We start from the raw sequence: 23,647 nt of genomic DNA, 5'->3' as shown, positions 1-23,647 counted from the left end.
TGACTAAACCGAACTTACTGGGCAAGGCAAACTTGATCCTATTATAGGTCGATATGATGAAATTTGGCGCTGTATGCAGATTTTAATTTAGAGAACAAAAAACAATCATGTTATTACTAGTGAACCTGGTGTGGGGAAGATTACAATTACTCGAAGGTATGCTTTAGGAACCATTTTGTGTGTTACACTTATGGAGACTACATGGTCATGATTCTTGTGCGAGTGCATGAAATTGTGCCTTTCGTGATGATCTAAATTTAAGTATAATTTTTCTTGTTAAAGAATTGAAATAATTTTTTCAATTGGTCCAAACTTTTTTATGTATGATTCATGCTTTGAAAACTTATCTGTGAACTTTTATTTCGATCTACACAAGAAATACTTGTTGAGTCCACTGTTACCTTCTTTTTGATGATTTTGTATTCTTACTGCAAGCACAAACTTTAGGAATGACTTTCAAGTTGATGACATATTCATCTACTAACTAGGTTTTTTAATCTGAATCAAATATGTAGGGTATGGGAACTTGACTTTCAAAGTCTATATGGGAAGACCAAATATGTAGATGATGATAATTTGACTTTGGAAGTCTCTTAGAGGAGAGTTTTAGTCCAATCCTAGCAGTAAAAGGCGGGAAATGAGAAGCATTTACATGAAATTAATACGTAAATTTCTCTTTTCCAAGGATTAAGCACTTGAAATGCGATATATTTGATGCAAAATAGCTTATATTATGCCTTAATAAAACAATTTTTGGCGTTAGGAGCATTGTAATTATATAATGAAAAGCACAGAACAAAAAAGGATTCACTGGATAATACCCACAAGTATATTCTTCATTCAAAAGATAAACCGATTGTTCAGGGCAAGCCTGACCTCCATACATTTCTAGAAAAGAAAATTCTGAGAATATTCAAGATAGCCCACCTTCCATATTTTTCCTCATATACTAGATGCCCCTAATAGAATTGAGTAGAGTATTCGGCAGCCATGAAAATGATAGTACAACCTGGAAATACACCAAACGGTGCGTACAAACAAAATTAACATTAACGACATACTGAAATAACAGTAAACAAAACGGTCTGCTTAGCATGATAGCCAAATGACATGCTGCTCAGCAATCCTGTAAAAATGTCGGGTTCTTCCTTTATTCGAAATGGTGTGCTGTTTCAATTGGTTGTACAGTATGCAATCAATTGTTGTTGTTTTTTAGTGCAGGTGAAAGGTGCGGCCCAATAATTGGCGCACATCTTAGTAAGTGCCTGGATGAAGTCCGAAAGTACAACAAAGAAATGGGAGATGCTTTTATGTCAGTAGAGCATTTTGTATTGGCATTCCCTTTAAACAAGAGATTTGGGAAGCAATTATTTATCAATATCCAGCTAGTGAGAAGCATTTGACGGGTGTCGTTAGTGCTGTTCATCGAAGTAAGAGAGAAATCGATCAGAATATTAATTAATATATTGTCACTTTTATTCATTATCTTATGACAAAAATAATATGATGATTGCATGGTTGAATAACAAATTATGAATAAAACAAATCTTGGAAACAATAGAGAATAGTCTTAAAACTAAATTTATTACCATATAACGTACATGGTAGATTACATGAAGTTTAGGACAATGGATATAGTTAATAACCTAGATGAAAAAAAATTGCAACGATTTGACAAAAAAATAGGGTGTTGTGAGGCATTTAGTATGTGAAAGGGCCACCTCAAGTTGACATTTACTAACATTGAAATCCTATATTCTTGAAATACTTTTTTACATGTTATCGTTATCTCACTCATTTTCATTGTTTTATGTAGATCCTGAAATGAAATATTAGGCATTAGGAAAATATGGGAATGATTGAACCGAACTTACTGGTAGATTTTAATACAATGTTAGAATATAATTTTTTAATATAATTTTTATTTTGAAATTTGAAGAAGTTGAAATGTCTTTGACTCTTTTGTTTAAAAATTTGAAAAAATTGTAATGATTAGTTTGAAAATGCTTATGTTTAAATAATATTTTAGAAGAAAATAAAATAAGATAAAATGAGATGAGAATAGATGAGGTAAAATATTATTTTTAATATTATTATTATTTTGAGATTAAAAAATTGAATTGATGTTTGAAAAAGTTAAATTTTTTATTATATTTTATATAAAAATTTTAAAAAATTATAATTATGAGATAAAATGATTAAAAATTTTATGTTTCATCCCACTAAGAGCATCCCCATCCCATTCCCCATATCACTATTATCTCTAAATTATAGGGAAAAATTTAGGGAAAAACTCAAAAACCCCCTCCCATTCCATTCCCTATTTTAAGATTTTGATTTAGGAAATGAACAGTAGTTCACTATTCATCCCCTAAATCATTTTTTATTAATATTTTATTCAAATAAATAAAATAAATTCTTTTTTCAATCAACTACATTTTCTCTTATACTCTTATTTATTATACTTTTAAATAATATTTATAAAAATAATTTAAATAATTACTAAAATATAAAAATAATAATTTTAAAAATATTATTAAACCCTTAAAAAAATAATTTAAATTTTTGTTTAAAATATTCACTATAATAATAGTTCAAAACATAAGAAAAAATATTAAGTAGTTAAGTTTGAAAATGGAAGTGAGAGAAAAAAGTAATAAAGAAATAATAAAAGAATATTATTTTAATAGAATAGAGAAAGGATAGGGAATGAGATGTAAAAGGTTTTTTAAAAATGAGTAAAATTTAAGATAAAATTATAGAGAGTGTCATTTTTAGCTAAAATTTAAAAAAAAATTTAAGGAATCGGATGTGAATGTTCTGAGCCAAACTTACCCGGCCGTGTAGGTGCTGTGGGACCCAAATTTTCAAAAACCAATTTACTGCGAAACTGTTGTTGGTTGCCAAGTTAGGAGATTGGACTCGCCGATGGGAAGCTGATCAGCATCATAGTTTCATACTCATGCAGATCAAAGTCTTTTACGACAGGAAGTTGACGACGGCCCAGCACTTTGTTGGACTCACTGAGCGCCACGCATCGGTCGCTACTTCTGCTTCAAAATCAAAAAGGGCAAGCGGGTTTTGTATTTCAAGCATGGAGGACGAGGAATATAATAAGAAAAGGAAGCAGCAGAAGCAAGGTAAGAAAGCTGTTGTTGTTGAGAGGCCACGACGAGTGGCCAGAGAACGACCGCATTCACCAACAGAGAAACAAGAAGAAGATGACATAGAAGATATTGTTAAGTGGAGTTTCAGCGGGGACGAAACCCAGAAAATTAGGGAATGTTTGTTGGAGTGGTACGACCTGAACAAGAGGGACCTGCCCTGGCGCTCAAAGAAATCAGATTCATCATCACCATCACAACCACAGGAAGAAAGGGCTTATGGGGTTTGGGTTTCGGAAGTAATGCTTCAACAGACGAGGGTTCAGACTGTCATTCAATACTACAACCGTTGGATGCACAAATGGCCAACCCTTCACCTTCTCTCTCAGGCTTCTCTTGAGGTAAAGAAGGCTCCTTTTATTTTTATTTTTCTCTGATTTAAACAAAACCGTCTCTATTTGTTTCCTTGATTCATACATAGATTGAGAACTCTAGTCCTTTTAATCTTGTGAGCAGGAGGTGAATGAAATGTGGGCTGGTTTGGGGTACTACCGCCGTGCACGTTTTCTGTTGGAGGTATTCTCTTATCATTTGCCATTGTCTCGTCCTTGCTTTCCTTTCAAAATTAGCTTTTCCTGCTTTGCAGAAAAAATTCTCGTTCTTTAATTGACTGTTCTATTTTTTTTTTAAGACTCAATTTAGAACGTATGAAACGCATTGCCTCGATTTCTTGTTTTCTTTTATGAAACCTACTCTAATGACCAGTTTTGGCTACGCACCACCTGAACAAAGGTAGATTATTTACTCTGCTTGATTACCATTCGAGTAATGATGGACAAACAATTCTTTTCAGTTTTTAAATGGGAGTACTTTGTAAAATAATAATACCCATCATTTAAAATACTGTTGTAATTATTTTATGAGTTATTTTACAAAAATGCCCATCATTTAAACTATGATTGCAAAAAGGGTTGTGAAAAAGTTATGTTTATCAATTTCCCTACCCATAAATTATTGCCTTTTCTTCCAAAGCCACCTTTAAGGTATCTTACATGATATGTTATGTTCACAAGTTTATTGTGTTTTTGTGTTGCATTCTTCTACCATGCATATGATATGAAAGTGTTTTAAGTTACGAAAAGTTACAAGTTGGGAGAAAAAGATGTATATATGTGATATCCTATATGATATGGATAAGAGTAGGTGGTGTATGAGACCTCACATTGCTTGGGAATGAGAAGTTCTTGCTTGTTATAAGGTTCCAAGAGGACTCCAATTGTATCATTGACCAGTCTTTTTGAAGTATATGCCATGTGGGTTGAGTCTTCCATTGGGGCATTACAAATGGTATCAGAGCCTATCTCAACCAGAAATGTTGGATTTGAGCTGTGCCATCTACAATGGACAGGCCTGATGAGGACGTCAGGAATTTAAGAGAAGTAGATTGTGATACCCCATATGATATGAATAAGGGTAGGTGGTGTATGAGATCTCACATTATTTGGGAAGGAGAAGTTCTTGCTCTTTATAAGGTTTCAATGAGACTCCAATTGTATCATTGACTAGTCATTTTGGAGTCTAGGCCATGTGGTTTGAGCCTTCCATTGGGGCGTTACAATATATGCATATGTATGTAATGGAAATCTTTAGCTACTGCCCAAAGGAACAAGTGTTGAAAAAGCGATGCTTAAGTTCATCCATTGTTTTTTCTTGATCTTCAAAGTTCAGACCATTCCTCAGGGTGTTACAAAATTCGGAGCTGATTTTGTTTTGATTGAGGTTTTTTTTTTTTTTGTTAGGAGTCATTGGTATTTCATAGTTCTCAATCTTCTTTTTTTGATAAGTAAAAATATTATATATATCAATACATATCAATGGAAGACTGAAGTTATTTGTTTTCAAGAAACTAAATTGAAGATAGTCAATAAATCGTTGATTAATAGTTTATGGAGCTGCCAATGTGTGGGATGGGCTGAATTAGTTTTAAATGAAGCTTTGGGAGGTATTATTGTAATGTGGGATAGGAGGGCTGTGGAATTAGTAGACTATTATGTGGGTAAATTTTGGTTGCATTTATTTATCAAAAAAAAAAAATTTGGTTGCATGTCACTTTAAGAATGTGGATGGTGAGGTAGAATGGGCTTTTGGTGGTGTATATGGGCCAAATTCTGATGCTAGTAGAAGTATTTTGTGGGATGAAATTGCGGGAATTTGCAGCTGGTGGGAACTTCCATGGTTTATAGGAGGGGACTTTAATATTACTCATTATCCTTGTGAGCGAGTAGAGGATTCTATGATTTCTAGAGCTATGTCTGAGTTTTCTGATTTCATTTCTGAGCTGCAGCTGGTTCATTTACCAATGGTGGGAGGGGACAATTCGTGGTCAAATGGGAGAGCATGGTCCCGGTTGGATAGATTCTTGATTTTGGCTTCTTGGGAAGCACTCTTTCCGGAATTAAGACAAAAAAGACTGCAGCGAATTGTTTCAGTCCATTATCCTATCTTGTTGGATTGTGGGGGCATTATTAGTGGAAAGAGATATTTTAAATTTGAAAATATGTGGTTGGAGGAGGACGGTTTTATTGAAAGAGTAAGGAGGTGGTGGGTTTCATATCAGTTTTCTGGTACTCCAAGCTTTGTTTTGGCTGGTAAGCTTAAGGCGTTAAAACAAGATTTGAAAAGATGGAATGTGGAGGTTCTTGGCAATGTTAATTATAAAAGAAAACAGCTTATGGAGCAGCTGCATATTTTGGAGGAAAAGGAGATGAAGGGTGAAATATCCTATGAGGAAAAGGAGAAGAAGAAAGGGGTAATGACAGAAATTGAAAAGCTCACTCTTATGGAAAAAATTTTGTGGAGGCAAAAATCAAGAATTCTTTGGCTGAAGGAAGACGACAAATGTACGAAATTCTTTCACAAAATGGCTAATTCACACCGTAGACATAATGCTATTGAGGTTCTTCATTTAGGTGATAATGTTATTACCGATAATGGGGAGATTGAAGATCTTTTTGTGAATTATTATGAGAAGCTTTTTCGGGAAGAATGTTCTTGGAGACCTAAGTTAGATGGGCTGTCGTTCGAGTCCATTGATCAGGTTAGTGCAGATTGGTTGGAGAGGAATTTTGAGGAAGATGAAGTTCTTGATGTTGTTAAAGGCATGTCTAAAGATAAGGCACCGGGTCTGGATGGCTCTTCTATGGCATTTTTCAAGCATGTTGGGATATTGTGAAGGAAGACATTATGAAAGTTTTTGGAGAATTTTATTCTTTCTTAAAATTTGAGAAGTGTTTTAATACTACATTCATTGCTCTTATTCCTAAAATCTGGAATCTTAGTTAAATTGGACATGGGAAAGGCTTTTGACCATGTCAATTCGGACTTTCTTCTTTAATTACTTGGGAGATTTGGTTTTGGAGAGAAGTGGTGTTCGTGGATAAAACATTGTATTTCGACGGCCAGATTTTCTTTATTGGTGAATGGCACTCCAATGGGTTTTTTTAATAGCTCCCATGGACTAAGGCAAGGGGATCCTTTATCTCTTTATCTTTTTGTATTATTTATGGATGCTTTGACTCGTATGATTGAAGCGGCTGTGAAGAGGAATTTTTTGTCGGGATTTATGGTGGGAGATGACTTACGAGGCAGCATTACTGTTTCACATTTACTTTTTGCAGACGATACTTCAAAACTTAGTGATTCAAGTCAAGATCATCTCCGTGCTTTGAGAGCCTTATTGCTATGCTTTGAAGCTGTTTTAGGACTTAGAATTAACTTATCTAAGTCTGAAATTGTTTTGGTGGTTACGGTCAGGAATATTTTTGATTTGGCTAATATCTTGGGATGTAAGGTAGCTTCTTTACCTTTGAAATATCTTGGATTACCTTTGGGTGCTCCTCACAAATCACTTTCGATATGGGATGGGGTTATTGAGAAGATTGGGAGGTGGCTAGCTGGTTGGAAAAAACACTATTTGTCAAAAGGGGGAAGAGTTACTGATTAAGAGTACTTTGTCTAATCTCCCCACATATTTCCTTTCTCTCTTTCCCTTACCCGCAGGGGTTGCAAAAAAGATAAGAGGATTTTTCGGAATTTCTTGTGGGATGGTAATGGGGAGGAAAGAAAATTAATTTGGTGAGTTGGAATAAAGTTTGTCAACCAGTTTCCTGTGGAGGTTTGGGTGTGAGAAATTTAAAGCTTTACAATAAAGCTCTACTTGGAAAATGGCTTTGGAGGTACCATTTTGAGAGTAATGCATTATGGAGACAAATTGTGGATTTTATATATGGGAGAATGTGGGGGAGTTGGTGCACAAATGAAGTTAAAGGGGTGTATGGGGTGGGCTTGTGGAAGTCCATCCGGTTAGTATGGGGGGACTTTGTTAATAACTTAAATTTTAAAGTGAGGGATGGGGCAAATATTTACTTTTGGCATGATACTTGGTGCGGGGATTAAGCTCTTAAGTCATTTATCCTAATTTATTTAGGATTGCTAGAGATAAAGGGGCTGCAGTGGCCGAGTCTTACTCCGTTCAAAGATGTGAAAACTATTTCCTCCCTCTTTCGTAAAAAAGATCCATGTCGCGCGGCGTCATCCTCCGATCCCAAATCATAGGATCATTTCCCAGGATCATATCGCTTTGTCATCTCAAGGAGAGAAGATGTTATACGAGAATAAAATGCAGATCTGAGATGTTATACGAGAAAAGAGTTATGGAACTACCCCAGATCTGTGCCGACGAACCGAAGGAGTGGAAAATCCCGATCACCGGAGGGAGGACCGACCCTGGAGTGCCCTCATAGGAGTCGTTGGAGCCCGTTGGTCTTGTCTGTGGCAGTGGCAGAGGCACAGGTTCGATGGTCAATGTCACCTCCGAGAGATCTCCTTGTCACTGAGAATCTCGCGATTTAGCCCTAGAGAAACACTTTAGGTCGCTAGAGGGAGGATTGACGCCGGACTGCCCTCAACGGTGTCGCCAGAGCCCATCAATCTTGTCTGTGGCGGTGGCGGGGTGCCTTAGGTTTTGGGTGGAGGGTGACGGCTGGGATTCGGTTCCTTAGGGTTTTCTCTCTCCGTGTTTCACCAAGTGTTCTCTTTCTCGATCGTCAAACACTATTAAGGTGTCATTATCATGGAACCAAGAACAAGAGAAGACCAATTTTTGCGCTATTGAAAAATAAACCCTCTAATACTCTAATAAAACCAGAATCAACGGCTGACCTTTCTAAGGGAATCAGTTATCTCTTTGTTGGATAAATAGAGATGCAATCCATATGGTTGGCCTATAATTCTCATCAAAACTTGGAACTGTCTAGTTCTCAGTCTTCTATAATGATCTTTTACATATTTGGTGGTGGAATGTTATTCTCATCCATGTTATCAATCTTTTCACAAGCTTATCAAGTGCAAACCATCAGGACCCCTCTTATATTTTTATATTTTATGGTTTCTATTCTTGTCTAGGTTGAGCTTAGTAGTCAAAACTTAAAAATTCTTAAGTCCCATCATGGTTGGCTACTAAATGTCTATATATAAATGTATCTATTAAATTGAGCATGCGTACTAATATTTTTTGTAAGTGATGCAAAATTTTATTGAAAGTGCAAAGGGGCACTACTCCTAGTTCACAAGAAGTATACAAAAAGATACACCCAAAAAGAGCAAAATTCTTAAAATCTAAAAGGTTGGAAACATGGGGGCTGTTGTGAGCTTTCGTCCATGTCAATGGGCAGCAAGGCTGCCAATTATTGTTCATTATTCTTTCCTTATACAACTCTTTCCTTATTTCTCTAGTTTGACAGATTATAGCTTCCATGTATAGGGCTAGAATTAGGTGTATACTGATTTATTTCCATGTATAAAATTGCTTTGTAAAGATTATATAATATACAGAACTCTCAAGGCCAAGGATTCGGCCATTCATACAGTATTTTGCCTTACTTTGACAGTCCAAGCATAAAGATTGTTAAGCAATATGGCTTTTAGTTCCGTCATCATTCTCTCCAAGTGTTCAGAAGCTCGGGTATTATAACTCCAAGTACACAAGACGTATACAAAAGGATACACCCAACTAGCAAGAAGGTAAAAAAGAGCAAAAATCCTTAAAATCTAAAAGGTTGGAAACATGGGGGGCTGTTGTGAGCTTTTTTCCAAGCATAAAGATTGTTGAGCAATGTGGCTTTTAGGTCCGTCATTGTCCTCTCCGAGTCTTCAAAAGCTCGGGTATTACACTCTTGCCAAATGCACCACATCAAACATAAGGGTCCATCCTCCAAATTTTGAATTTTTGTGGTCATCACAAGGAGACTGCCAACATACCAATAGGTCCACCCTCTAGTGCACAACCCACTCAAACCCAAGAGTGTTAAAAATCCCAACCCATAATCTCCTCGCTTACTCTCAATGCAGTAAAACGTGATCAATATTTTCCCCATTTTGCTTGCATATACAGCACCATTCCAATACTACAATATGTCTTTTTCTCAAGATACCTATCGTTAAAATCTTTCCCAAGGTTTAATTCTTGATAAAAAAAAAATTCTCAACTTATAAAAAAAATGAAAATCATTCCCAAGGTTGTAATCCACAAAGATAGCTACTCTGGTAGATGTCTTGTTTCTCTTAATACATTTCTAGGATAAAGAAGGGCCAAGGAAGGGAGGAGCATTTTGAAACTGGACATGACCTCGAATTTCCTTCTCTTGGATGGAGTCCAACATATTTGATCAACACTACTGCTTCTCCACCTAAACGAGTACAACCAGTTGAAGAATGAAGAGGAAACACTTAACTCCCAATCATGGGCTGATCCTATAAAAGTAATATTCCATTTGAGCACATTATCTGAGATCTACAAGTGTTCTATTGCCGAAACCTCCTTATGATATGATAAATGGATCAACTCTAGTTATACTGTATTCAAAGCTTGGTCCCCACACCACAGATCATACCCAAATCTGATTTTTTAGATTCTTCATCCACCATAAATTTAATAAAGCAAGAGGTCCCCCCACCCTAAAAGGCCCACTAACCTCATTTCAACACCATCCTCCCCACACATTATCATATTTTGGTTTACACAACCAATTGCCATAAAGCTTCCCTCTCAATGGTATACCACAATAACCATTTCCTTTATAGGCTTTATTGAGCGGGATCATATTTTTAATAACCAATTCACCACCAGCAATTGTGGTGCGGATCTTATCCCACCTAACTAGGTGGAACTTGAACTCATCGCCAATTCCTCCCCCACAAAAATGTAGCAATTTGCTTAAACGTCAAAGTTATGGAGTTTTCTTTAAGTGCTGTGTGATGCAGTCCTTAGAAGTGTGGCGTAGAAGAAACCCTGAGTGTAATATGTGGTACCCTTGATTGTGATAAGTCTTAGCATCAGGTGAATGAACTGCAAATATATAATTGAGTACCAAGTCACACGTGATGTTTAATATGTGAAACTTGAGTTTACAGGCAATTTCCGCGAGATCTAATTATAATTTGACTACTCTTTCTACTTATTAAACAGATTGACTAGTGTTACTGGACTATAGCACAAACTTAGTACTCCTAAAGACTCGCACTACCATGTTGGGCAAGAGTTGTTGAAAAGATCTATTATGTGGAATTAAAGAGAGGATGTTATCCTAGATTAGGAAACTTGGGGTGTATTGGATTAGTAGTCTGGTTCTAGATTAGGACAGTTAGTTGTTTCTAATTAGGAAACTAGACCTGGTTAGGAATTCTTGTTGTTTTGGATTAGGAAACTTTTGATGTTTCAAATTATGAAACCATCCTAATTTTGAAGCATAAAGAAATTTCCTTGGGATTCTAGCAAAATAATATGGAATCCTACCAAGAAAAGGCTATGGCTTGTGCTTGGAAGAACACTAGAATTCCTGGTTGAAATAGGATTATGATTCCTACGTAGGAAATGACTAGGATAGTTTAAATACCTTGAGGACCTCAAAACTTTCTTCTTCAACACTTGCTTCCTTTTTTTTTTTTTTTTTACAAGTAAACGATTGTATTAATAACAAAAGGCTTAGCCCAAGTACACAAGAGGGTATACATCTAGGAAGAAGAAAAAGAAACAAGAAAGTCAGGAATGCCCAGGCCATTAAAGTCTACAGCTATGGCCCATAAAAATAAAGTTCTAACAAAAAGTGATCCAAGTTCCTCTACAGAGCGTTCTTTATCTTCAAACGTCCGGTCATTACACTCCTTCCATAGGCACCACAAGATGCAAATTGGCACCAATTTCCACACAGCTGTGATTTGGGGGGCTCCTCTTAGGTTTGTCCAGCTGGCCAAGAACTCAACCACTGTGGCTGGCATGACCCAAGCTAGCTCCAACCTCCAAAACACATCATCCCATAGCTCTTTAGCGACCTCACAATGTAGTAGAAGATGATCCACAATTTCACCACTTTTCTTACACATGCAGCACCAGTCTACCATGATCACCCCCCGTTTCCTTAAGTTGTCCATCATCAAAATCTTACCCAAGGAAGCTGACCAAGCAAAAAATGCCGCTTTAGGCGGTGCTCTATTTCGCCAAATCTTCTTCCATAGAACTTGGTTGTCTTGCGATTGTGTGAGACTTATAAAAAGAACAAACTGAGAACATGCCTTTATCTGTTGGTTTCCACCACAACCTGTCAACTCGTTGAACGTTCGGTCTCATGGAGTATAGAATACAAAAAAAATCCTCAAAGCTACCAATTTCCCAATCTTGGGCAGCCCTACTAAAGTTGACGTTCCATTGGACTTGATCCCCAGATAGTACCAAAACATCTACCACTGAAGCTTCTTTTTCACAAACAATCCTGAAAACTAAAGGGAATGAATCCTTAAGGGCATTATCCCCACACCATAGGTCACTCTAGAATTTAATTCTAGAGCCATCTCCCAACATAAGTCTCGTGTGACGAGTAAAAGCCCCCCACCCTTCCCTAATATGCTTTCAAACTCCCACTCCATAAGCCCCACTCACCTCTCTAGTGCTCCAACCCCCCCCCCACACGCCTCCATATTTAAGGTCTATCACCGACTTCCAAAGGGTTTCCGGTTCCATAGTGTATCTCCACAACCACTTCCCAACACTCACTTCCTTTGGACATCTTCCATAGACTTTAACAGGTTTAACTTTCATTTTCATGTATTATATTCTCCTCTGTTTTTTTTTTTTTTTTTTTATAAGTAAAAGGTATAACCCAAGTATACAAGAAGTATACACAGAATACGTCTAAATACCACTAAGCATTGATGATGGATAAAGGCAAATTATGAAATTTGCCCCCATTACAAATAATGACCGAAGCCCAGGAGAATAGTGTGATGAAAAAGAATCTCTTCAGCTCGTCCAAGGAACACTCCTGGTATTCAAAACACCTATTATAAGCCCTAGGCCTAGGGGTTGGTTCAAGTGGTAAAGGCCTTGGGTTTGGGCGTATGCTCTCCCCAGGTCTAAGGTTCAAATCCCTTTAGGTGCAAACAATCTCTAGGGGTCATCGGACTAGGGGATTTTCCCCTTGAATTAACCGAGGTACACTTGTGGGAAACTCTTTGCCGAGGGCCTGTGCACCCTCGGGATTAGTATGGATGTTATTCCCAGACACTCGACGCCAATAAATTTTTTTCTTTTCTCTCCATCCACAAACAACACATAATACAATGAGGAATCATTTTCCACAAAGCAGCAACGTGAACATTACCCTTAATACCTGTCCAACACTTAAAAATATCCAAAACTCTACCAAGCATTACCCATGCCACACCAATCTGATTAAAGATCTCATCCCACTAAAACTTAGCCACCTTACAATGAAACAATAGATGATCCACGGATTCCCCATTTTTCTTACACAAGAAGCACCAATCCATAATGATTAGACCCCGTTTCCTCAAATTGTTAGTGGTGAGGATTCTCCCAAGGGATGCTGTCCATTCAAAGAAAGCAATATTGGGAGGAATTCTACATTTCCAAATACTCTTCTAGGGTAAGCAATGATCATTAGAAAATCCCGAAAGGGCCGTATAACAGGAACACACTGAAAATCTTTTACTCCCATAAGGAGTTCAAATCATCCTGTCCTCCACCACATTACCAAAAGTCATAACATACAATGAACTGAAGAAATCAACAAACGTTCCAAGTTCCCAATCTTGAGCCACTCTCAAAAAATTTACATTCCAATGGATAGAGCCATTGGAACAAACCAACAAGTCAGCCACCACAGCCTCTTTGTCACTTGAAATTCGGTGGAGAGTGTAAAAAAAAAAAAAAAAAAAACTTAAGAGCCCGTGCACCACACCAAAAATCATCCCAAAAATGAACACCATGGCCCATCCCAACCTCAAATCTGAAAACGTTGGTGAACCTCTCCCACCTTGAACGAATATTTTTCCCTAACCCCATACCATATGCCCACCTAACTTCATTAGAACACTAGCACTCCTAATACTCCCGTATTTTGAATCTATAACTACTCTCCATAACCACTTCCCTTCCTGGTGATATCTCCATAACCACTTCCCCAAGAGCTATTGAAGGTCCTAAGTTACGCACCCCAAACCACCGCAAGGTACTAGAGAACAAGCTTTGTCCCAACAAACAAGATGAAACTTAGCTTCCTCCCCAAAGAAAATTGCAGAAGATTTTCTCAATACAAGAAGCTACACCTACAGGTAAAGGAAATAAAGAAAGAAGGTATGTAGGGAGGTTAGATAAAGTGCTTTTGATCAGAGTGATTATACTCCCCTTCAATTTTCTCCTTTTAGAAAGGTGTATTTCTTATATACTTCTTGTGTACTTGTATTGTGTCTTTTGTGCCTATCTCATGAAATCTTATTACTTATCAAGAAAGAGAAACAAAAGGACTAGGATTCCTTCTTGGACATGAATTTGAACTCCGATATGGAAACGGACTGGAGCTCCTCCATAAAAACCCAGTCACACCCTTCCCCATACCTTGCGCTTTTTCCTCTCCTTTTTCTCTTATTGGCCAGCTGCCCTAGAGGAATTCCAAGGGGTTTTTCCTCTTTTTGAAAAATGGTTCCCTTGTTAGTTTTCTTTAACACTAATGAAGGTGCTGATGTGGTATACCACCACGGTCTTGCTTCCCCCATCCACCCTTCTCCCTACCCTAGCATCCTGAGAACTAGTGATATAGTACATTATGGTTCTTAGACATCTTAAAGTGAGTGGAATTCCTAATAGGTGGACTGGCAACATCTTTGTGTTGTCACGAAGAGCTTAGGGTCTACGATGAAAGCCTTTAGACAGTTGTGAGCGGTTCATATCTTTGATCTCAACTGAAGATCTGTTTTGTGTATTTGAGATGAGAAGGGTCAGTTCTTGCAATCTCGAAGGAAAGAACAGCAATCTAATTTAAAAGGAGAGACTCCCATCATTATCTTGACCATAAACCATGTCCTAATTCTCTCTTTCTCGATTTTGTTTTTGTTATAAGGGAGCAAAGATGGTTGTTGCGGGAGGAGGTAGATTTCCTAAAACAGTTTCTGAACTGCGAAAGATTCGAGGAATTGGAGACTATACTGCTGGGGCTATTGCTTCAATAGCATTTGGGGAGGTGCGTAGCTTATGGAATTATTTTGTTTGATCAGTTTCAACCCTTGTTCAAGTTTTACTACATCAGGTAGTGCCGGTGGTTGATGGGAACGTGATAAGGGTGATTACTAGACTAAGGGCTATTTCTGCAAATCCAAAAGACTTGGTGACTGTCAAGAAAATATGGTGAGCTCTAGTGACCCCTACAACTTTTTCTTTGATTTTCATTTGTTGTATAACCTTCATTTTGATTTGGTGGAATAGAGGATTTTAGTTAACATATCTTTATCTACTCTCTTTTTTCGGACTTACTTGTATTCTGTTGTTAAGAAACCATGCATTTTTAGTCATCTATAGAGCAATTTGCATAATGATCTCCATGGTTTCTTGGCATAGAAAAAAAAATACTTGCATAACAGGTCATACCAGTCACATTTGCGTCAGCATTCATGATTCAATTGAAGTGATTACAAGGTGGTAATAAGTAGAAAATATTTCCCGGAAGTCTCATGGTTAGGTTTTATGTGGCGTGGGAATAGGAAACTAGCAGCTCAACTAGTCGATCCTATCCGGCCTGGAGACTTAAATCAGGCTCTCATGGAACTTGGTGCAACCGTATGCACCCCATTGAACCCAAGCTGCTCTTCATGTCCTGCATCCGGACACTGCCATGCACTGTCAGTCTCTGGACACGATAGTTTGGTACAGGTGACAGATTTCCCTGCTAAGGGAGTGAAGGTCAAACAGAGACATGATTTTTCCGCCGTATGTGTGGTGGAACTACTAGGAGGTCAAAAAACATTGGAGGGAAACCAAAGTGACAGTAGATTTCTTCTTGTAAAAAGGCCGGATGAAGGTCTGCTTGCTGGCCTCTGGGAGTTCCCGTCTGTCTTGCTGGATGGAGATGCTGGTTTGGCAACTAGAAGAGAAGCAATTGACCACTTTCTGGAAAAGAAGTTTGGAATTGATTCTAAAAAGACCGGCAACATAGTTGTCAGGAAAGATGTTGGAGAGTTTGTCCATATGTTCACTCACATTCGTCTAAAAATTTTTGTGGAATTGTTGGTAGTTCGTCTAAAAGGTTTGCTCTCTCTCTCTCTCTCTCTCTCTCTCTCTCTCTCATATTCTGATATGGAAAATAGGTGTGCTTATTTAAATAACTGGTTTTAATAATAATTCTTTTTTTGTTAAGTTTAATAATAATTCTTTTTTGGAAAGTGTATAAAATTGTACTTTTCATGTTTTCTGGTCATACTCTTGGTGAAGTTCTTTTGGAGCATGGTCCCTTTGCATTTGATGTGGTGTATTCAGTGGGAATGAAATTCTCGGGCAGTCGAAGGTTGTGAGAGGATGGTGTTAGAATTAAGAGCCATTATGTTTTATTCTCTGTATGTTTGGATGGTGACACAAATACCTTTGTTCCTTTAGCTTTCTAGATTTTATGGAATTTTGCTCTTTTTTCTTCAGCCCTCTAATTGGGTTTTTCTTAGTGTATGGTCCATGTGCTTGTTTTGCACCCCTTTGCACTTTGAAAATTACTTGTCAATAAAATATATATTTCCAAACCATTTACAAAACTATATTAGCATAGTTTAGGCAAATTCTATTATGTTATTTGGATTTTGCAGAATACTGGTTTTATCTAAAACTGATATGAAACATCCAAGGTTTAGCAACATAGTTTTCAAACCATCGTGTTATGTTTTGGAACAAATTAATGGAACAAAATAATTTGAATTTTGTGTGTTTGGATATCCTCCCTCTATATTTTCCCCCATTTTTAGATACTTGTGGAAAGAAGTGTCATAATGTACTCCGTGCAACTTTATGCATGCCAACACCAATAAATTGTTCTTCTATGATGGTTGGGCATTTAACACACTCAATTAATCACCTATAAGGTTCTTTTGACTTGTATTTTATGTTGTTGCTTTTTTCATATGTAAGCTAAATATTTTCTTTATGGCGAAAAAGGGTGTTACTTCAATACACAGGAAGTACAAGAGATCCACTTAACTAACTAATGGGAAAGGTGCTAGAAATTCTTGAAAAGTAGAAATAGAAAGGGCAACACCATATTGGTCCATTATCCAATCATAACGGGTATTAAGAATGAAACACTTATGCTCTGGTTACAATCTTTCATGATCCTCCAAGCTGCGCTTATTTCTTTCCACAGACGTAATAAGCAGGATGAGTTCATCCTCCACAAAAGTGCACATTGATGGTTTCCAAACAGCCCTTTTCAACTCCTAGGAGATCCACCACCCAAGAAGGCATTGCCCAACACATCCCAAAGAGGCCAAAAAGACCATGTTTCAGAGAATGCTAGCAAAGTCACAACATAAAAGAAGGCGCTCCACTGATTCTCCACTTATCTTGCACATGCAATTACGATTACAAGGCCTTGGTTTCTCACAGTCAAAAGTAAGAAACTACAACGTGATTTCTTGGGTGGAGGAATGGATGGTGAGCTCAAATTTCATCCTTTGAACTGGGCAAAGGTATGCACTCCAATCTCAAGGGAGGGTTAGGAGTTTGTCACTTGTTGGTTTTCAACCGTGCTATTAGGGAAACAGCATTGGAGATGTCAACAAGAAATGGAGACTTTTTGGAAGGCAGTTTGGTGGGGCTTGGTGTGGATGGTGCTCTAATGAAGTGCAAGGATCACATGGGGTGGCCCGGTGGGTTGTGGAAGCACATAAACTTTCTCTTGGCGCATACTCGGCTTGAGGTAGGTGATGGGTCTAGAATTAAGTTATGGTATGACCTTTGGTGTGATGACAGGATCCTGAGGAATGCCTTTCCAGATGTGTACAATTTCGCAAGGGTGAAGGAACCCTCCATAGCAGATGTTTTGGAGCTGTCCAATGGTGTTACTCAATGGAATGTCGGTTTCTCTAGAGCAGCACAAGATTGAGAAATTGATGCTTTCATAGAGTTCTATAATCTTTTATACCCTATTAGTGTGAGAATGGGAGATGTAGACAAGGTGTTCTGGTGCCTTTAAATAAGAGAAGTTCATCGTCCTTCATTCTATCACACCCTTAGCATTCAAAATGCAAATCCATTTCCTTGGATGAGTATTTGGAAGACTATGGGCACGTTTGGATGTTGAGATGAGATGAGAAATTTCTTATCTCAATATTCAAACATCACTCAAACACAGACATTTTTCAATTTCAAATCTTCAACTTTTTCATCTAATCATTAACCTAATCATTACAACTTTTCCAAACTTCCAAACAAAACACAAAAAATAATTTATCATTTTCAAATCCCTAAACAAAAATAATATTAAAAAATTATATTCTAACAATATTTTCACTTTATAATATTTTTATTCAACTTTTTCTCTCTCATTTCTCAAAACCCCATAAAACATCTTAACTCAAACTATTTCACTATTCACAGATTTGTTTATCTCATTTCAACATCCAAATGAGGCTTAAGGTGTCAAATTGGATTTGAATGCCTCCTTTGTGAGGATTTCCTTTCATTATATAGGCACAAGTGTGGATGATACAAGGCTAGAATCAAGCCAAATTTACATCAATCAAATCTGTCTACAAAAGGAAACTAGGACTATTTACATAATCTGTCTAAATAAAGAACATGATCTGTCTAAGTAAGGAAGTATATATATACAGATTAGTAAAGCTAAATAAGGAAGGTTTAGCTGTCAATTAGGAAAGCTAAATATGGAAGGTCTTGCTGTCAATTAGGAAAGCTAAATACGGAAGGTCTTGCTGTCATAAGGCGCCAGTCAAAGCAGTTTTTTTGTATCGATAGCTTCATTAGGAAGGATTCTCACCGTAGACAACTTAAGGAAGCACCGGATTATCATTTTGGATTGGTGTTGTATGTGCAAAACAAATGGGGAGACAGTTGATCACCTACTTCTTCATTGTGAGATTGCCACTCACATATTATGGAATGATTTTTTCAATAGGATGGGATTAGCATGGGTGACGCCTAGAAGGTTGGTAAATTTCTTGGCAAGTTGGAGAGGATTACATGGCAATTTGGTGGAAGATGGCTACCACTTCTCTTCTAATAGTGCCTTCGGTGATAGAAGCTTTGAAGACTGCAAGCGAACTACATAGGAACTTGGAGTTTTCTCTACCTTAACACTTTATTCCAATGGTCAATTGTAATAGATTTTAATGGACTAAGTGTCCATGATTTTCTTGTATTGGTTGTTAATCATACTTTGGTGTCTCTCTTGCATATGTACTGTAAACATGCGCTATGCCTATTATTGAAAAAACCAACCTGTCTAGATTATTCTAACGGTCAATTGTAATAGTTTGCTGGGAAGTGGCTAAAGATGACCTAATGAAGGTATTCCAAGATTTCCATACAAATGCAAGGTTTGAAAAAAGTCTTAGGGCATGTTTGGATGCTTGGAGCATCTCAAATTTTGTGAATAGTAGTGAAATGATTTGAGTGAAGATGTTTTATTGGGTTTTGGGAAAGGAGAGAAAGTTGAATAAAAATATTATAAAGTTAAAAAATTGTTTGAATATTATATTTTAATACTATTTTTGTTTTGGAAGTTTGTAAAAGTTGTATTGATTTTTGTGTTTGAATAATGATTAGGTAATGATTAGATGAAAAATTTGATAATTTGAAATTGAAAAGTGTTTTTTGTTTGAGTGATGTTTGAGAATGAAATTATTAGAAGTTTTGAGAATTTTATTGCTACCTTCATAGCTCGTATTCCCAAAAAGCCTAGGTGGTGGATATGAAAGACTCTTGCCCTATCAGTCTTGTTAATGTTTTGGTGAACCGATTGGGTATGGTGATGGAGAAGCTAATATTGAAGCCTCAAAACACTTTTGTCAAAGGTAGATAAATTCTAGATTTAGTATTAATTTCTAATGAATGCTTGGATGGTAGATTCAAGTCAAGAGAACATGGGCTAATTTGCAAGTTGGACATTGAGCTCTTGGAATTGGGAACCCACAAGCGGCGGCAATTGGGAAGATGGCTCCTATATGTATGTTTTGTTGTATTTGGAGGCAGAGAAATGATAGAAGCTTTGAAGATTGCAAGTGCACAATGGATGAGTCGAAAGCTTTCTTTTTAAAACTTTTCTCTTGTGGGCAGTGGCAATAGATCTAATGGGGCCTAGGTGATTCGAAGACAAATGACTTTGCTTCGATTGACAAATAATTTGACAATCCAATCGAAAATACTAAGTTTTTAGAACCAAATAGCATCTAGACTATATAAACTGCTGAGAGCAGAGTATTTGCGAGAGAGAAATGATGAGGAAAGGAGGTATCTCCAGCATGAATCACCTGAGGTAGCCTTCAGAGATAGAGTGAGGAGAGAGAAAGAGAGAGGAATGAGAGAACACTTTCCAGTATGATAAGGTATAATAGAAAGAGAAGTCAGAATAGTTGAAGATACCCCTCAATTTTATGCTGTTTCTATTATATTATGACCTTACTTTTTCTGGTAGGTCAATGTCAAAGAGAAGTCATATTTGCAAAATGATCAAAGCAAGCGTAGTTTTGAGGTACTGCGAAATATCGGTGTCGGAGTTAAAATTTTTTGTGTTCTCAACACCTTGTATCATTGGACAAAGGGCACATTATGGTGCTCCCTTTTCTTTTTCTAATTTTTAGGACTTTATACTTTATAGCTCTTTTCCTTTCGTTCATTGAGTGGATCCGTGTGTACTTACTGTCTCCGGGGACATTATCCCTTTTTCATCATTAATAATATTTATCTTAGTTATAAAAGAATATTTGGAAAATGATACAAATTGTGACAGCATACTTTTACGGCAATATCATTAGACTGGTAGCTGCGTTACTTTCTATTGTAAGGGCATACATATTTAACCGTTTTAGTTCTTTTTATTCCTTTTGGTGAAGAGGATCTCTTTCAAGCTTTCTCCACTCATTTGCTCACACACACGTTCATGTCTTTGCATAATCCTTGTTTGCTTTCTAATGGCATGAAGGGAGGAAAAATGACTTATTTGGAAAGCAAGACAAAGAAGCTATGCATTGGAAATGTGTGGATGGCGATGCCCTTTCAAGTTTGGGATTGACATCTGCTGTGAGAAAGGTAACTACACGTAATATAAATGTTCCTATCTACATTTCTAAATTTATATACATATAATTCGTGCTGCTTAATACTTCCTATTGAAGAACTCTATAATTGGCACTAACCGCTCACTCACTTCCCTTTTAGTTATTTACTACTTGGGCCATTTTTCCAGTTGGTTGGTATGGTCAAAGCCACTGAGATAGATATATGTTGGCTGATGTCGAAAACTGCGGAGCTAATTTTATAGTTCAATTTTGAGCATTGTATTCTACCAAGCTCTAGTTAGAATGAAAAAAAGCATATTATGATTCAAACCCTCAGTTGCAAAATGGGAGCTCTTAGTCAAAAGTATATTATTATAAATTCCTGAACTTAATTCTCAAAGATTGATTTTTTTTCGTTCTTATTCTAAATTTGGGCTGGACATAATAGTTTTTTCTGTTCTGTCATTTTGCCTACTCTATAAGTAGTATTTGAGTTGTGCGATTCGGTTATCGAATTGAATGTGTTTGCATTGTCAACTACTTACAAGTAAATCTTTATCCTAATGCAGGCATACATCATGGTTCAGAAATTTAAGCAGGAAAAGTTGTCCAATAATTTTACCCCATCAAGAAAGAGGAACAGAATGACATGAACAAAACAACATATTCCTGCTTGAACCTGTTCAAGTGACCTAAATGGGGCGCTTTATTAAACTAATTCAACAAGAAAGGCTTCATGAGACCTATTCTCTACATTTATCTGTCACAGAAGTGCACATTGGACATGCAACAATGCAGAGTATTGGTGAGTGCTGGCCCTCGGGTTTTGCTGCTTCTCATTTTATATGCTTGCAATATGGTACTTTAGGGCTTAGTATGATTCGTTGTTTTGTAATCATTGGACATGCAACAATGCAGATTATTGGTGGGTACTTCCAGCGGAATACCATGATTCGTTGTTTTGTAGTTATCATTGGACATGCAACAATGCAGATTATTGATGGGTACTACCCGCGGAATACCATGATTCGTTGTTTGTGTTATCATTGTTTTGTGATTATGATGATGATGCCATAGGTGGACTATGGCGTGCTTTTTCCATAGGTGTTATATTTAATGAATTGGAAGGCAATGAACCGTCGGACCCAGAAACAATCCCAACAAACAGACGTGCATATTTAAGTTTTTAACTTGGAGGTGTACCATAAGATCGATATCATAGGCGGTTGCTCATGCCTTCCAAATTCTGGAGGCAGCATGTATTGAACTGTGGTTTCTTTTTTTTGTTCTCAATGGAGAGAAAATTTCTATCCTGATGAGGACTTATGCTTGAAGAGTTGCACAACCAACCTTCAATTTGGCAAATCATCTGTTTATTAGTTTTTTGAATTTTTAAAATTTTGTGCATTATTATGGTTTAACATTTTTCCCATAGACAAGGTGTCCAAAATTGTGTAAGAAACACATACCTTTTTCTTTTTTAAATGATGAGGAATCTCGAATACCGTGCATACGTAATATGTCTATGTAACACCCCACTCCATATGGTTAATAATAAATTTGTTTTTAAAAGCTCTCAAAGTCCAGAGTGCTATTACTAAATTTTGACTTAAAAATATTTTTTTTATTATTTTAAATGAAGCGTTAGGTACAAAAATTCTATAAATAAAATAATTTTTTTATTAAAATAATGAGATTATAAAAGCGAGTGCGTGGAAGTATTTATTAAAATTTTTCAAAGCCCATGCTATAAAAATCATAACTTAAAATTTATATACATGATCTAGACCATTGTCACACTTCCTTGGATTAATTCTCGTCCAACAGCTCTAATGTCATAATTATCCTAACTTAAGATGGTTTAAAAGCATAAAAATAAGTTAAAATGACTTAATAAGAAACTCATCATAACATAAACATACTTAACATAAGATTTTACACAAAATATTTCATGCTAAGAACTTAAAATCATGACTGATTATATTGATGTTTATATTATGCATGACTGACTTATCTAATTTATATGATTGATTTGACTTATCTGGCTGGCCAACACCTTTAACCATATATGCAAGGTTGTGTACTAACTTCCCTTACTGCAACAAAGGAAGTCAATTGTGCAGTATTCTGGCGTACTATGGTGGACTACGCTTGAGTGACCATCTAAAACTGCATTGATACCATGCATCTGAATGACCATCTGATTAATTGTTCTGATCTTATCTTACACTTGATCTTATGAAAGCTCACGTGTCTTACGTAACGTGAGATGCATCAGATGCATAATACATACATAACTATAATATGCAGAATGAAATATGATGAATGGCGTGCTTGCAAATATCATGACATGCGTGGTACGTAAAAACTAGTTAACATATGCTAATCCTAATTTAAAATCAAGCTACTTACCTTGTGGTGTTGTTTCTTAAAATTTTTGACACAAAATCGATCATGGTGCTAGACTGGGAGGTTTATGATTTTTTTTCTAAATAACACGCGGAATTGAGATATTTATAGAGAGATTTGGAAAAGGGTGACGACCAGTTTGAGTTGGACTCAATTTAAAGAGTTTTAACGTGAAGATGACTTGTAGAGTTGTATCCCTGTTGAAATAGGATGCTGACGAGTTCGAGTTTGAGTTGGACTTAGTCACGATCATTTAATAAGAGAGTTTGAATTTAAAAACATGATCTAGTAGTTCATTTAATATATGATTGGCAGTGATTGAGACTGTGTATGAGACTTCAATCAATGATGATTTTAAATTGAAATAAATTTCTAATGGTAGATCTTTAAATTCTAAAATGAGTCTAACTCATTTAATAAATAATAAATGAGATTTAACCTAGTTATTGAGCCTAATTAAAACTCCTAATCAGTCTCAATAATTTATCGCTCGTTGGCTTATCAAATATAAC

At 36.6% G+C, this 23,647-nt stretch overlaps 1 protein-coding gene across 2 annotated transcripts; it reads left to right on the top strand.

Annotated features, from left to right (window-relative positions):
* Window positions 1-2,892: 2,892 nt before the first annotated feature.
* LOC108993645 (adenine DNA glycosylase) lies at window positions 2,893-21,993 on the top strand. 2 transcript variants are annotated; one of them, XR_001996538.2, is made up of 8 exons: window positions 2,893-3,505; window positions 3,621-3,680; window positions 14,576-14,695; window positions 14,762-14,859; window positions 15,213-15,754; window positions 20,651-20,757; window positions 21,296-21,531; window positions 21,645-21,993. XR_001996538.2 is itself a non-coding variant. In XM_018968631.2 (7 exons), exons 1-7 carry the CDS (start codon window positions 2,963-2,965, stop codon window positions 21,377-21,379), a joined length of 1,554 nt encoding a protein of 517 aa, XP_018824176.2. In that variant the 5' UTR covers window positions 2,893-2,962; the 3' UTR covers window positions 21,380-21,768. The 2 variants fall into 2 exon arrangements, 1 of the variants encoding a protein (XP_018824176.2); XM_018968631.2 differs by having other exon boundaries at window positions 21,296-21,768.
* The last annotated feature ends 1,654 nt before the right edge of the window (window positions 21,994-23,647 follow it).

The sequence above is a fragment of the Juglans regia genome, chromosome 11, assembly GCF_001411555.2.
Source record: "Juglans regia cultivar Chandler chromosome 11, Walnut 2.0, whole genome shotgun sequence".
NCBI lineage: Eukaryota > Viridiplantae > Streptophyta > Magnoliopsida > Fagales > Juglandaceae > Juglans > Juglans regia.
This window is presented reverse-complemented; position numbering and strand designations above follow the sequence as displayed.